This window comes from Helianthus annuus, chromosome 2 (assembly GCF_002127325.2).
Source record: "Helianthus annuus cultivar XRQ/B chromosome 2, HanXRQr2.0-SUNRISE, whole genome shotgun sequence".
Classification (NCBI taxonomy): Eukaryota; Viridiplantae; Streptophyta; class Magnoliopsida; order Asterales; family Asteraceae; genus Helianthus; species Helianthus annuus.
This window is the reverse complement of record NC_035434.2, coordinates 31,385,305-31,401,742: the sequence shown is the minus strand read 5'-3', so window position 1 is coordinate 31,401,742 and position 16,438 is coordinate 31,385,305. Positions and strand designations below refer to the sequence as shown.

The window sequence follows — 16,438 nt, the reverse complement described above, 5'->3', positions numbered from 1 at the left end:
CCAGTCATAAACCCTAACAAAATCGTAGTTATGAACAATATGTAATCTTTTAAAACTATAGGTTTCAGACCAAAACCTTAGTAAACAAACAAAATCGCATATGTCATTCAAAGTCCCTATAAATATCATTATAAAATCGCAAATGTCAATTGATACCTGGATTCATCTTCTTCGCCTGTGGTATGTCGTTGTTGGCTTTGCTTCGTTTCTCAAAACTCATGAATCTTAGTTGAATCGCAACGGTGAGTAGTAGAGAACTTGGGGGGGGGGAGGAGAATGCAATGTTGATTTTGGGTTTACGGTATGATTGTGAGTTATTGTTTGCTGATTATCAGGGGTTTTGATTTCGCAATGGACGATTTTAACCTTGGCGGTTTCATTTATTTATTTATTTATTTTAATTTTATTAATTTAATAATTAAACACGCGGTTTAAATGAGATGATCTGACGGTTGTGGTTATAGCGTACATAATGTACGATTAGGGGAGTTGTATGATAACAGGCCTCTATATATATAATAGATGAATTGATTATCGCCAGGCATCTTTGTCACTTTTTGATTTTTTCTATGAGAGTTTGAATATTTTTAGTTTAGTCACGTAATTGCTACATCAGATGTAAGTTTTGATTTCTTTTAGAGTAAATTACTGTTTTTGCCCTGTGGTTTAGGCAGTTTAACCATTGTTGCCCAAAAATGAATCTTTTAACATATCAGACAGACTCTGAGATTGCATTTTATAACGGTTTTGACCTCTGACATTAACTTTGTTATTTATTTGCAGTTAAATGTAAGGGTAATTAAGTCATTATATACCTTAGGGGCTGTTTTTGATGATTACAATGTTCTTCTAATATTTAAGAGATTATTAATATAATTACTCAAGGTTTTTTTTATTATTTCGTTATTTTCACGATTATTATTTAACAAAATACGTTTTAAATATACAAATGAATATGTATTTTCATTAACTGTTTGTTTTTATAAAAGTCGTTTTAAAAAATAATTTGTTTTTTTTTTACATTTTGTTTAAACCATCTATTGTTTTTAAAATTGTTCCTTTTTAAACCATTGGTATTTAAAATCGTTCTTTTTAAACTCGTTTGTTTTTTTAAGGTTTTTTAAACACTTCATTTTACACCATTCTTTTTAAAATCATTTATTTAAAAAAAAAATTAAACAACTCACTTGTTAAGTCATTCATTTTTTTAAAGAGTAAATTGCCAAAATCGTCCCTGAGGTTTAGGCACGTTTGCTAGTTTTATCCAAAATAACTTTTTTGTACCATATTGTCCTTCACTTTTGGGCTAATTTGTCATTTTCATCCGAACATCTTACTTTTTTGTCAAAATCGTCCCTAAGGTTTAGGATTTCTTGCCATTTTCATCCATAAATCTGCCAAAAAATAGCCCAAACACTTTACCTTTGGATAAAAATGACAAAAAAATCCCAAAGGTGAAGGGCAATATGGTACAAAAGTTATTTTGGATGAAACTGACAAACATGCACAAACCTCAGGGACGATTTTGGCAATTTACTCTTTTTTAAAAATTTTACAAAACGACGTGTATAAAAAACAAAAGAAATGTAAGATTTGAAAAAAGAATCATTCTAATAAAAAGTTTGCAAAAGATCATTCATTTTTCAAAAAAAAAATTAGAATGGTTTATTTCTTTTTCAAATCTTCTATTTCTTTGGACCGTTTGTCTATTCAAAATTCGTTATTTTTTTAACCTTTCATTTATTAAATTTGTGCGTTTTTTAATACCTTACACTTGTTAACTTTTTTTAAAGGTTTTGTTTTTTTATAAACATCCTTTTTTAATCTTCGTTTTTTAAACCACTTGTTCATTTAAAATCGATCGTTTTTAAATTTTTTAATTTTTTAAATCGTTCATTTTCTTAAGTTCTTTTTCCCTAACGACTATAAGTAAACTGAATTCAAAGTTTCAAAAATGAACGATTTCAAAAGCGGTTGTAAAAGGAATGGTTTAGAAAGAAACGCTTTTAAAAATTAACAACTTAAAAAAACGAATTGTTTAAAAAAGTTAAAAAAAAAAGATTTTAAAAAGAACGGTATATTATGAATCGTTTAAAAATAATTTTAAAAGACAAACAATTTTAAAAAAGAACAATTTTAATAAAAAAATGTTTAAAATCTATAATTTTAAAAACGATAAACGGTTTAAAAAAAGGTTAAAAAATAAATTATTTTAAAATGACGTTTATAAAAAGCAAACGCTTAATGAAAATACGTATTTATTTGCATATATAAAACATATGTTGTTAAATAATAATCATGAAAATAACAAAATAATAAAAAAAACTTGAGTAATTGCATTAATAATCCCTTAAATATTAAAAGAACTTTGTAAATATCAAAACAATCCCATATAATTACCTAATTACCCTTACACTTAACTACAGAAAATAACAGCGTCAGTGGCCAAAACCGTTATAATATGTAACCTCGAGGTCGGATATGTTAAAAGATTACTTTTTGGGCTGAAAGGGTTAAACTGGCTAAACCATACGGGCCAAAACAGTAATTTACTCTTTCTGTTAGTTCTACTAAAGTTCTAATTCTTTATCTCAACCCCCTCAACTTTCAATATTAATACTTAAAAACTTCGTAAAATGTCATTTTGATTATCTCGAGTTTTATGTGCTTATTTTTATATACATGTTGATAGAAAATTTAGTTAGCATACGTTTCGACGTAAATTGTTTTCTTCTAAAATGAGTCATGTCAAATATAATATGTTTTCATTAACCGTATAAATTCAAGTTACTTTACGTTTCATGAACTATGTCAAATATAATACGTTTTGGTGCTTATTTATATTGACGTTTTAAGTTGGTCTACGTTATAACGTTTATGTACGTGTAGGTATAAATTCAAGTTGGTTTATGTTCGACGTAATGACATTTTGACCCCCTCGAGTTTTACGTGCTTTTTTATGTATGTTTCGCTATTAATTCAATTCAGTTTACGTTTTAACTTAATTTATTTCGATAACTAGTCATGTCGTAATACATTTTCGTGCTTATTTTTTTGAACGTTTTCACTGGTCTACGTTTGATCAATAAACAATTATAAAGTAATATTTTAATAAACAATTAGAGTTAATTACATAGTTAGTCCCTATGGTTTGCACAAAGTGACATACTTAGGTACTAATAGTTTAGAATCACATTCTAGGGTATTAACTTTTCATTTTGTAACGTTTGGAGGTATTAACGTTATTTGTAGGTTTAAAATCACATTCTATTAGTACCTAAGTATGTTGTTTTGAGAAAACCATAGGGACTAACTATGTTAATACCCTAGAAGTTAATACCTCCAAACGTTACAAAATAAAAAGTTAATATTCTAGAAGGTGATTTTTAACTATTAGTACCTAAGTATGTTATTTTGTGCAAACCACAGAGACTAACTATGTAATTAACTCTAAACAATTATAAAAGAAAATTTTAGTACGTTCAAATCACGTTAAAAAACCTACCCCGCGTTGCGGGGAATTAATTCTAGTTTGTTTTAATAAGATAACTAGGTTAGAACCCTGTGTATTACACGGGTTGATTAAATATATTTTTATATAATAAAAAAGTTACATCTTTAATTACCTGTGTATAACCTGAGTTGAATAAGCACGTGTACTACACGACTTGAATAAATATAATGTAATCAGTTAACACATACAGTCGTGAAAATACGTTTTTGGTAAAAAGAACTTTGATATACTATTTACATATTAGAACATTTTACTCTGTTTTTTTTATTTTCTATTATTAGGTTATAAACTTGTGTATTACAAAAGTCCATTAAATTCACTTATTTCTTTTTTCCCCATTCATGACCTATTGCTTTGTACCGAAATATTAGTTTTTATTCTTCCATACTTAATACATGTTATCTCAATCAAGTAATCAAAACTAAAGAGGAAAACAACTACAAAAAATGATATGTACTTTTCAATTTGAATTCACATACAGAACTAACATGAGGCTATCAACCTGCAAATATGGCTTGTTTGGCATTTAGTCAGCGAAACGCGGGCTGGATCTCTCCTCCGAGTGGATTTGATAGCTCGGAATGAAAAGGGGCTTGCTCCATGTGAATGGCCCCATAAATTTAAGAGATCCAATTGTGTTTGGACTACATCTCCGGTGAAAACAGAGGCAATTTTGCTTGGTTTCAGGCAATTTTGCGTTTGCACCACATCCCCATTCCATTTTGCGAGTCAGTTGATGTCGGTCATCAAACGATAATGGGATCCTCACATGTTAGGCATGTGAGGGAAATAAACTGAGGTAATTAACTTGGTTAGTCATAAAGGATTAAACCAGCAAAAAAATAAACTTAAAGGATGTTTTTAGCAAGTTTTAAACATTAAGGCTGAAACCTACAAGTTTGAGTAAACATAAAGGAAGTTTTGTGCAATTTACTCGCAAACTGATAAACTAAAGATAAGCATATATTAGTAGATAAATATAAATATAGAGATATAGTTATAGATAAACGTCGACTTAAAATATGAGATAACTTGATAAATTATTTTAAACTTTTAATTTTTAAGATAAATATAAATATAAATATATGGCAAGAAAACTAAAAAATAGATGTCTCTCGTATCGACACGTGTTCATTAATTGATTTCTTTTATTATATGTATAGATAGAAGATTCAAATACTCCCTGCACCTATTGGCTAGGCAATGAAATGCTTAGAGACCCAAATGCTTTTTATCATATGGCCCAGCCTAGCTATAAAGCCCATTATCATCCCAATAATTCCATAGTAGAAAAAACAAAACATATATTGAAAAGGGCCCATATTTTTTTCTTTAAATCTTACAATTTATAGTTTTACACCACGGTAGAAAAAATAAAACGGCTCGTGAATGGTCCAAGTCGTAAACAAGAGAATACGAACACCACTTACAAAAGAAGTTAAGAACCCACCCCACTTGTTAAAACATATTGGAAATCAGAACAAAATCGGAAATTATATTCTCTATAATGTCAAAACCATCGCGTATGTCATTTTTAAGCCAAGCGAAACAAGCATACGACAGATTTGTAGGGCCGAGTCTCTCATTCCCACTTTTTATTAAGTCCTCATGAAATGGGAATAGCTAGAAATCAATGTTAACCTACAACAAATCAATATACACCTAACCAACTAAGAAAAAAGATAATATATGCAAGTATGTATGCTAATAATGTATGCTTGGTGATCTTCCTCGACTATTACTGTCCAACACGATTTCAAACAAATCCCCTTCAGAAAATTCGTCATAGTCAGACGTTCCTCTATTAACACTCCCAAAATATTGTGCGTTTCTCTTTGTAGATCGGTCTAACCAGTGTGCGTCTATTCTTCCCATCGAGAAAAGCTCTCTGCTATCTTCAGATCCTATCATCGGAGAACCCGCTGACTGCCCAATAAAACAAGGATTTGGTGTCCTATGTAGATTAGCTTGTGCATATTTGAATACACTTTGTCCGAAATTTACAAGTACGGTTACGTTACTATTAGCGGCAAGTATTGGATAAAGAGGGGTTTCGAATTCTTCTGTCGTGCAATAAACTTCGCGTACAAGTTTGGAATCTACGGTGAAGTAAACTTTCTTCTGGCTTGGGTTGTACCCACAACCAATCACCTTCTCCGCTTTTCCCCATTCGTCTGTTTCTAACTCATTTGTCAATTTAACTCCTATAAAAAATAAAACATTATAACGTACAACCACTATAGAATTTTATAAGAACCAAATCAAATAACAGATTAAGGGGCTGTTTGGTAGCCTCTGAATGGTCATTAAGAGGCTACCTCTTAATAGAACCATTAAGAATTTTACCAATGAGAAGGTAGAAGAATGTGACATGTGATGATTTACCATTCAGAGGTTACCTCTTAACCATTTAGACTTGAGGTTACCTCTTATTCATTCAGAGGTTTTAAACCATTAATAGTTTTTTTTTATTCTCTCTACAATATACTTATTTTTCTTAACAATTCTTCATCGTTAGTTACTTCTTTTAGAAGTAAACTAACAAATATCACATATAAATTTTCATTTTCAACATTAATTAATTCGCAGACACCAAAAAAAGTACTGAAAAGGGCCTTAATATCAACAATAATTTCGTGAGACTTTTCATAAACTATTGTGTCTGTTTAATCTTCCTATACTAATAAATAAAAATCCTTTTTAGATACGTGTCATTTTCTGGTAATTTCTCACCCTTATTTTTTATTTATCTCTTTTATTATTAAATAATAATAATAATATTAAACATCAATTTAACTAAATCTATTTATATCTTTTGTTTAATTGATTTCTTATTAAATAATAATAATAATAATAATAATAATAATAATATTAATATTAAACATCAATTTAACTAAATCTATTTATCTCTTTTGTTTAATTGATTTCCTTTTTAACTCTAAAATTTCAATCTTTGGCAATTTAATTCTAAAGTTTCAATCTTTGGTATTTTAACCCCTTTGGTTAATTTGATTTTTCACTTCTAATTCAAAAATTTTCATCTTTTGCAATTTAACCCCTTTATTTATTTTTACTTTCAACCCAAAGCTTTTCATCTTTTGCAATTTAATCTCAACACGTACTTTTTTTACTTTCAACTTTAGTCTCTTATATACTTTTCATCTTTCATAAGTTCTCCGTTTAACGTGCCGTTCTAAATTTCCGACTTAACACTCGCAACACGCGTGTGGGGTTCAACGTTTTTTCATCTATTTTTTTCCTGTCCGTCGCAGCGCGTCTATTTTTCCCCGTTTGATAGGTCTGTCGCAGCGTGCAAGTCAGAGATCGACTTAGTTATTTTTTTCTCGGTTTTACACACAGACTCGTGGTAATATGAGAAACATTTGCCTTTCATCTAATATGATATATAATTAATGAATCCCCGCCGCATTACGGCGGGTGATAATTCTAGTTGTATATTAAAAAAAATGCAATTGTGGCCTTGTGGGTCACATGTGTCCTAGGGTGGAGTTCCTGTAGTTGCCTTTTTGTCATTATATGCTTCGTATTTCCAACCTATAAATAAGCAACCAATTGTTGCTTACCTTGTTTTATATATAATGCTTAATTCTAATCTATATGACTACTTTTGTTGTTTATTATTTATCTTCTGTGTTTTAAGTAAAATTATTTGACAACAGAGTTAATAAAAAATCAAATATCTTTTATATGAGAAACTTTTTAATATTGTTACATAAACAACAAATTAGTTACCTGCCCAAGTAGCACTATTGGGTTGACTATTTTTTTCATGATTTATTAATATTAATTAATTGTGGTCACATAAATTAACTTTGATAAGGATTATGTTCATATAAATATATAGAAAAAGTGTAACGTACAATTAGGGCTTATATTGTTACATAAACAACAAATTAGTTACCTGCCCAAGTAGCACTATTGGGTTGACTATTTTTTTCATGATTTATTAATATTAATTAATTGTGGTCACATAAATTAACTTTGATAAGGATTATGTTCATATAAATATATAGAAAAAGTGTAACGTACAATTAGGGCTTATTGTACGCTCATACAATATTGTGAAATCGTACGTTATAAAAAAGCATGTTGGAAATCGCATGTTGTTTTTTTAGCAATTTTGCATGTTGGTAAATATGATGAAATCGTATGATGGTTTTTAAAGCAATTTCGCATGTTGGTTTTTCAGCACAAATCGCATGTTGAAGAGTGAATTCGCACTAGATCGTACGACTGAGATGATCGCATACATATTGTACGATAACCTAACCCTAAATATATATAGAGAAATTTATATTTATATTTATAGTATTATAATAAATAATCGTGTAAATAAAGAATAAATTCTAGAAGCTATTTTACCATTTCAAAACACCACAAAATAGCCGGTGGTGCACTTTGACTTTGAACAAAAAAAAAAACAACATACCTTCTAGATAAACCGAGCCGTCGGAGTTGAACCCAATCGAACCGGGATAACTTCCGGGAATCTTCAATGGAACCGGTCCACCACCGGCCAGCCCCACCGATAACACAACATTTACTTCCACTTTCCCCCCTTCAACTATCTCCTTCCCACCACTTCGCCCCCTCACATTTCCACCATCACTTTTCACATGAACCAAAGACTCACCCGGATTATTATTATTCTCAATCAACTTAATCTTTTCACCTTCCGAATTTACCCTCAAGGGCAAAACCGTCATTTCATTTTCATAAGTGGACAAAATCGTAATCTCGAAATACGCTTCTTGTGGAAACGGAGTTGTATTCAAAACTGGACCGGGTAACGGCAACGCGGACTTAATAACAGAAACCGCATTCATCGTTAACCTGGTCGTTGGAACAACTTTCATCAAACCGGAGTTAAACCGGATCTTTTGAACAAACTCGGTTGACCCATCACAAACTTCCCAACCGGTTTCAACCGGTTTATTGTCTCCATCTTTTCCATCACCGGTCGAACCGCAGTAACCGAGAATAGATTTGTTGGAAACGGAAGGTGAGGATGAGAAGTTGGTGAAAGCAAATCTTGACCATCCGTTTTCGACAGCATCTGTGACAAGATTAGGGTTGTCAGACCAGTTAAAATAAGGTTTGGAGGAAACGCCACGTGGGAGAACATAATAATTTGTTCGTCTTTTGTTGTTGGGAGTGTTTTGTTGTTGGTGGAGTTTAAGGATGCCGTTTTGTAAAGAAGTTGCACGTTGGATTGGTTGTTGTTGTTGGTTTTTGGAGTGGTGGCAGAAGAATCTTGTGAGGTAGAAGAGGAGGAGGAGGAATATTCCGGTGGAGGCTACCGCCACGGCGATTAGAGGTATGTTGTTCATCACGGTGGGTTAGTGGTGGTTGTGACGGTGGAGTTTGGAGATAAGAGGGTGGACTGGGACTAGTTCAAGGAAAGGTAGCATTGAATAAGGAATAGAGAATATGATGGTGGAAAATAATGTGGATTGTGTGTACATAAGGAAAGAATAAAATATATAAGGTTGAAAAGTCTAAGGGTGAGGGGAGTGGTTACCTATTCCAAATAGGTAAACTCCCAATTCATTCAATTACATAGTTACGTCAATTCACTTAAATTGTTTATCAAATGCTTAAAAATTTTGGCGGTGGTTTATCTAATATGGTTTAGATAAATTATTTAGAAAAAAAATGTGTGATTGGTTGAGAAGGAATGGACCCCATCACACACCCACCCCCCTTCCCTCCCTCTCCCCGACTCAGTAAAGCTTCACCGAAAATACCCCCCAATCGATAAAGTTGGCTCGGTAAAAAGGTTGGCGATGGAGGGGAGTTCAGTACCGACCATTTTACCGCCCCCACTACCATCATAAGAACAGAGATAACTGGATAAGCACTATTGATAAATGGTAATTAAGTGCTACAATTAATTGGGAGATAAATTGTTTGTTTTTATATAGTTTAATCACTTCTTATATATTTATTATTGTTTTAAAACAAGTGTTTAACACGACGACCAAAGGTATAAAATAAACGTATGTAAAAACATAAACCAAAAAATATGTGGAAAAGAAAAGAAAAATAACAAAAAGAGTAAATTGCCATTTTAGTCCTGAGTTTTTTGTCTAAATTATCATTTTAGTCTAAATAGTTTTTTTTTCTTCTTTAGGTCCCTAACTTTTCGTTTTTCTTGCCATTTTGATCACATTGCCTAATTAGTCTAAAAAGCAGGTTATAATCAGATGGATTTTTGGCACTAAATTACTATGAGGATTATAAATTATGTTGTAAATTACCCTAGTTATCACTACACAACAGTTATGCCAAAAATACCCATAGTTATAACCAGATTTTTAGACAGAGTTAGGCAATTTGATCAAAATGGCAAGAAAATAGAAAAGTCAAGACCAGAGGAAAAAAAAAACTATTTATACTAAAATAACAATTTAGACAAAATCTCAAAGACTAAAATGACAATTTAATCTAAGAAAAAGGAAATGAAAGAAAGAGAGTTGGAAGAAAAGAACTATAACTTGATTTTAAATCAATACCGTAAATAATGAAATGGACTAATAGAGAATAACGACTGTTTACAATTTTCTTTGTTATTATATAGAACTAGTTGATGCCCTGTCCGCGTTACGGGGCGATGGTCGAATAATTCTCAATCAATTAAAAAATACTACTATAATTTTGCTAGGAAAAAAAACTAAAACGATATTTTTCGGATCAGGGCAAAACTATAATTTTTTTATGCAGCTCCTCGACACGGAAAAAAAATTATATCGAGTCAACCAATTAAAAAAATGTTTTCTACTTTTGCTAAAAAAACTAAAACGATGGGAAAACGTAATTTTTAACTGAGGGCGAAATCATAATTTTAATTCCGGGATAAAATCGTAAATTAAATGGACCACTCGGGGAGTGCCAGGAATCTGCCGGCATGACTGTAATTTTACACTGGGGACAAAATTGTAGTTTCACCAGGAAAACAAACAAAAACGATGGAGAAATTTTAAATATAAGTTGAGGGCAAAATCGTAACTTAGCTGTGAGAAAAAAAAACTAATGGCAAAATTATTAATTTATACGGGACAAAATCGTAATTTTGAACCAAGGGCAAAATTGGAATTTTTAGCTGGGAGCAAAAGCGGTAATTTATTTTTAAGTGGGGGTAAAAACATAACGTTGAACTGATGGCAAAATCGTAATTATAAGGGAAAAAAACTAATGGCAAAACTGTAAATTGAAACGGGGCAGAGTCGTAATTTTAACCGGGGGCAAAAGTGAAATTTTTAGTTGGGAGTAAAAGCGTAAATTTATTTTTAAGTGGGGGGAAAAACATAATTTCGAGCCGATGGCAAAATCGTAAGTTTAAAGGGGGGTAAAATCGTAAATTTGTTGGGCCAATAGGTGAGTGCCAGGCAGCTGCCTGGCGCTATTTCCCCTGCCGCCCATTTAACCCAATTGAAGGGCTGAACAATTCCTGCCGACACTAGTGTTTGTAGTTGTTGAAAAAATGGTTATACAATAAAAATAAGAGTAAATTATAAGTTTTGTCCTCTATCTATAAAACAAATTTCAGGTGGTGTCATTTGTCTTTAAAATTGATAAGTTTCGTACTTAATGTTTTAAAATGTTACACGGTATATCTTTTGGTCTTAACCTATCTAATTTTTTTCATTAAATCTGATCATATTTTTTTAAAGGTGTGTTCCAACGGTGAAGACAATCCTACACAACCCCCGGGTCCCGAGTACGAATCCCTACCCACACACCGGTGTCCTCCTTTCAAACCATCACGGGGAATTTTTTCGTGGAGTGCATGGATCGAACCGTAGACCTAGCCCGGGCGGGAACCACCCTAAGGTGTAAACCCTCCCACCTCCGACCAGCTGAGCTGGCCATCACCGGCTATGTTAAATATGATCATATAACTTGCACATGTGAACATTTTTGTTATTTCACCTTTTAAATAACCCCTTATCTCTCAATCTTTAATAGCCACCACTGCTCACCCTTTATCACCTCCCACCCTCTATCACTCAATTGAATTGAAGTTGATAAATGGTAATTAAATGCTACGTGATCTCGAATCATAGATGAGTAACGGAGGAGATAAACATTTTGATGCATTCATTAGTTAAGAAATTATGGTGAGTGACAAGGGAATTGAAATTGAGAAATTGATTGGAGGTGGTGGATTTGACGAAATATATAAAAAAGTTATTTTGAATCAGGTGTTTTTGGTGAAGATATTTCTATAGGGTTAGCAGGAGGAGATGAAAGTTGAGAGGTGAGAAACACAAGAGAACAGAGAGACAAAAATGGTAGGATGTTTAGGTTATTTACACTATCTTTCTTGGAAAGATGAAACTATAAAAATCCCCTTATGTGCAAGGTCATATGACCTGATTTAACGAACAAAATTACTAGGTTAGAGCTAAAGAGTATAACATGTAGTATTTTAAAAATTAAGTATAAATGTCATCATTTTTATAAACAAAGGATACCGCCTAAAATTTATATATAAATAAAGGACAAAACTTGTAATTCACTCTAAAAATAAAGTTAATATCTTGCATCTTTAGTTTTAGAGTAAATTGTCATTTTAATCCCTTTTTCCAAAATTGTTATTTTAATCCAAATAATTTTTTTTCTCCTCTGGGTCCCGGACTTTTCCCTTTTATTGCCATTTTGATCACATTGCGAAACTCCATCCAAAAACTCAATTTTTAACCAAGGGTATTTTAGGGATTTTCAATTTAAATCTTTCAAATTGCCATTTTGATCCATTGTTTTTTAAAATTGAAAAAATAAAAGAAAACTATCTAATTAGTGGGTCCCACCCCTACCCTCCCCTTCTTCATGAAACCTACTCTCTCTCTCTCTACCTTCATCTCACTTTACATCTCCACCCAACACCACCATAAACACCAGCCACCACCACCATCAACATTAGCCACCACCACCACCATCAACACCATCCACTACTGCCACCACCATCAAATTGCCCGTAAAAATATTAAAAAACATATTTTTTTATTGTAAACTATATGAGTTTCGATACGTGACGAATCTAACCGATTTCGATTGAACAACATCGTACCGATATCGGTAGTATCAGAACCGGCGTCTATTTGGAGTGAAAGTAATTCCAGATTTTTAAGCAATCGGTTGAGACCTCCTGAGCAGATTGCTGACACTATCATTAGCAAGGTGCGAGCAAAGTTAATCTACTTCAAATATAAACCTACAAACAATGTTAAGCGATTCTTGGAGGAGTGGAAGCTGGATGGGGAAGATTTTCTCGACGAAGATTGAAGAACGTAGCTAGTAGTTTGTTCATGTACTAGTTTGGTTGTTTCTTTTTGGTTGTGTTCTTGTTTACTCTTAGTGGTACGCCTCTAAGAGAACTAGGGGGTAATGTTAGCCTTCCTACTTGTTTTTTTTTTTTTTTGATATATTTATAAAATCACCGGGGTAACCCTTTACCAAAAAAAAAACATGTGTTGATAAGCTCTAAAACATCACAATTTTCCAGTAGGCGATCTATTTCGTCCTGGAATGTGATTTCCTCAGATTGTTTAGAGCTTTCGCCAATCTCTATTCCCTTTTGTTTCAGATCTATTCCTATTTCCTTTTCAGGTGGTATCGAACTTTCTCCAGTTTCTATTTCCTTTCCCTTGCTCATGATCACAGGATTTTCTATTTTAGGGAGTCTCCTAGTGGCAGGTTTCCTACGGCGTACTTTCCTCCACCCTACGTATCTTCTTTTCTTTTTAGGTTTGGCTTTTTCCAGCGGTGGAGCTTGGAATTCCACAGGTTCTTCTATGTCAGCAATGTAACCAGTAAAGTCGTGAGAGACTTCGATAGGCACTGGATATAAGTTGAGATTCTGGAATGCTTCCGACATCTCATTCATGCTGCATAGTATATATGCAAAATGCAATGTTAAAACTTTGGAACAAAGTTTAACAAATAAACACTGAAGTTTTATTGCATATTACTTTTTGTACAGAAATAACGGAAATAAACACACTGGGATTTTATTTATTTACGGGATTGTGATTTTTCTTACTAGACCCAACTTATCGGATATTTAGAGATTAGCATTTTCTGCTACAGTAGCTAGCATATAGAGATTTGCCCATTTCCCGTCTATTTTATCTTCCCAAGGTGTATTATTACCCAACTCTTGGACTTCTGGGTTAAACCTAACTTTCTTGGTTCGGGGTTTCTTTTTCTCCTGACTCTTTTTAAGTATCGAATCCCTTTTCTCTGGGGAAAGAGGATTTTCATAATTTGCCTTGCAGACAAAGATTCCTTCTTTTAAATTTACTGGGTTTTTAGAAGAAGATGCCACATCTAGTTTGTGGTAGATGGCAGACAGCTTTTGTTTACCCATACTGTAACTATCAAATAATCAGTTAATAAAACAAATAATCACAGAATGATAACTAGTAGAATTAAGTATTTTGTCCAATACTTAATTCCGTAATAGGCTTAAATCAGTGGCTCGATCAGTGGCTCAATTTAATTATTAGCTCTGATACCACCTTCTGTCGCGACCCCCGACCCACCCTGGACGGAGTGGGGGTCCGCGAGCAGATTTCAGTGTGGTACCCGTGGTATCTAATGGCAGCGGAAGTCTTTTATTACAGGATCTTTTAACCGTAAAAATATGCTCGTTTTAATATATTACACAAAGTTTTTAGGGATAAAATCCCATCATTTACAATCAGTTGATTTCACACAGAAATCATTATTTTCCAAAACATGTTTTATTTATTTATTCACAATGAGTCACTTCTCTAAGCTTGTAGTGCTTTACTGCACTTTTCCTGAATCACACAGATCACCTGAAACATGTTTGAAAAAGGTTTTGTCAGCGGGGAAATACTGAGTGAATCATTCTGTTTTCTAAAACGACCCGTTAGTTATAAATCACAGTATTAAGAGCGATTACAATGTTTCTATCAACCAATTATCAAGAATGGGTATTTGTCACTCGACCGGATCTGTGACTGTGGTCATACCACTATTGGGTCCCGTCGCCCTAATAGTGACGGTTTACTCACACAGAGTAATAATCACTCACATAGAGTAATACTCACTCACATAGAGTGATAAAAATAGTAATGTGCACAATACCCCACATACCAGCTGTAATTTGGTGATTACAAAGACTTAATCCCTGTAATTATAACCTTGAAAATAATTTGAGGTATTGTAATACTTACTCACAAACTGTGAGAAAACAGTTTAAAAAGAAGAATGACTCACTTTGCAGATTAACGAGCAAATAGATAATGCCTACTGATTAGCCTTGATTAAACCTAATTTAACATAATGCACACACACAGGTTAGTAACTAATACAGCAATTACGTCAATTCACGAGATTAAACCTTCACAACGATTAATCAGTGCAATACTCGATAATTCAATCGGATTCACAACGAATAACAGAGCATAGTCCGAATTCGAACAACACTCTAATATTCAAGTCGAAATCACGACGAATAATCAAAGTACAAGCTCAATTGAGCAGCACCTGGACTATCGTTGGATAGTTATAATCGATCGAACGTTGAATCGTAATAGCGATCGAGTTATTACCCTGATTGTGGCAGCGATTCGTGAATTGTGTGTGTTGTGAACGATTTCTGCTATAACTCAGCGTATACAGTGAGTTTTTTCGTCGTTCAAGTGCCCAATTTCAAGTCCCAGACTCCTCTATTTATACACGAAATTTGACCCCCGTCGCGTAGCGCGAGGGGTACCCCTATGGGCGTCGCGCTACGCGAGGGGTAACCTAGTTTCTATAGGTAGCCACGTCCCTAACTAGGCTTGCTGAGTTGATGAAATTGTAAAATTCAAAACGGCCAACAAGTTATTTAGATAATCGTAACTAGGGTTTTGCCCCCCCCCCCTGAGTTTTAGGGGCCTTGATCCTGATTCTGATTGTTCTGGAAATTTTAGGGTTAGTGCAGAATTACTTGGGTTTCTCAATTAGGGTTTCCTTAATAGCTAATTACTATCCTAATTATGGATTTTAGTGACAGTTGTTACAGCCAGGCAGCTGCCTGGCACTATTTCCCCTACCGCCCATTTAACCCAATTGAAGGGCTGAACTATTCCCGCCGACACTAGTGTTTGTAGTTGTTGAAAATGGTTATACAATAAAAATAAGAGTAAATTATAAGTTTTGTCCTTTATCTATATAACAAATTTCAGATGGTGTCATTTGTCTTTAAAATTGATGAGTTTCGTATTTAATGTTTTAAAATGTTACACGGTATACCTTTTGGTCTTAACCCATCTAATTTTTTTTTGTTAAATCTTATCATATTTTTTTTAAAGGTGTGTTTCAGCGGTGAAGACAATCCTACACAACCCCCGGGTCCCGAGTACGAATCCCTACCCACACACGGGTGTCCTCCTTTCAAACCATCACGGGGAATTTTTTCGTGGAGTGCATGGATCGAACCGGAGACCTAGTCCTAAGGTGTAAACCCTCCCACCTCCGACCAGCTGGGTTGGCCATCATCGGCTATGTTAAATCTGATCATATTACTTGCACATGTAGACATTTTTGTTATTTCATCTTTTAAATAACCCTCTATCTCTCAATCTTTAATAGCCACCACTGCTCACCCTTTATCACCTCCCACCCTCTATCACTCAATTGAATTGAAGTTGATTTTCTTCAAATCTATGCTATGACAAATGGTAATTAAATGCTACGTGATCTCGAATCATAGATGAATAACGGAGGAGATAAACATTTTGATGCATTCATGAGTTGAGAAATTGTGGTGAGTGACAAGGGAAGTGAATTGAGAAATTGATTGGAGGTGGTGGATCTGACGAAATAAATAAAAAAAGTTGTTTTGAATCAGAGGTTGATGATGTAAGTTTTTGGTGTAGATATTTC

The 16,438-nt window shown here is 33.4% G+C and overlaps 1 protein-coding gene across 1 annotated transcript; it reads right to left on the bottom strand.

Moving 5' to 3' along the window:
- Positions 1-5,019: 5,019 nt before the first annotated feature.
- LOC110884450 lies at positions 5,020-8,996 on the bottom strand. The gene is made up of 2 exons (XM_022132162.2): positions 7,965-8,996; positions 5,020-5,718 (listed from the first exon to the last, which is right to left on the bottom strand). The coding sequence occupies exons 1-2, from the start codon at positions 8,863-8,865 to the stop codon at positions 5,219-5,221; spliced, it is 1,401 nt and encodes a 466-aa protein (XP_021987854.1). The 5' UTR covers positions 8,866-8,996; the 3' UTR covers positions 5,020-5,218.
- Positions 8,997-16,438: the final 7,442 nt, after the last annotated feature.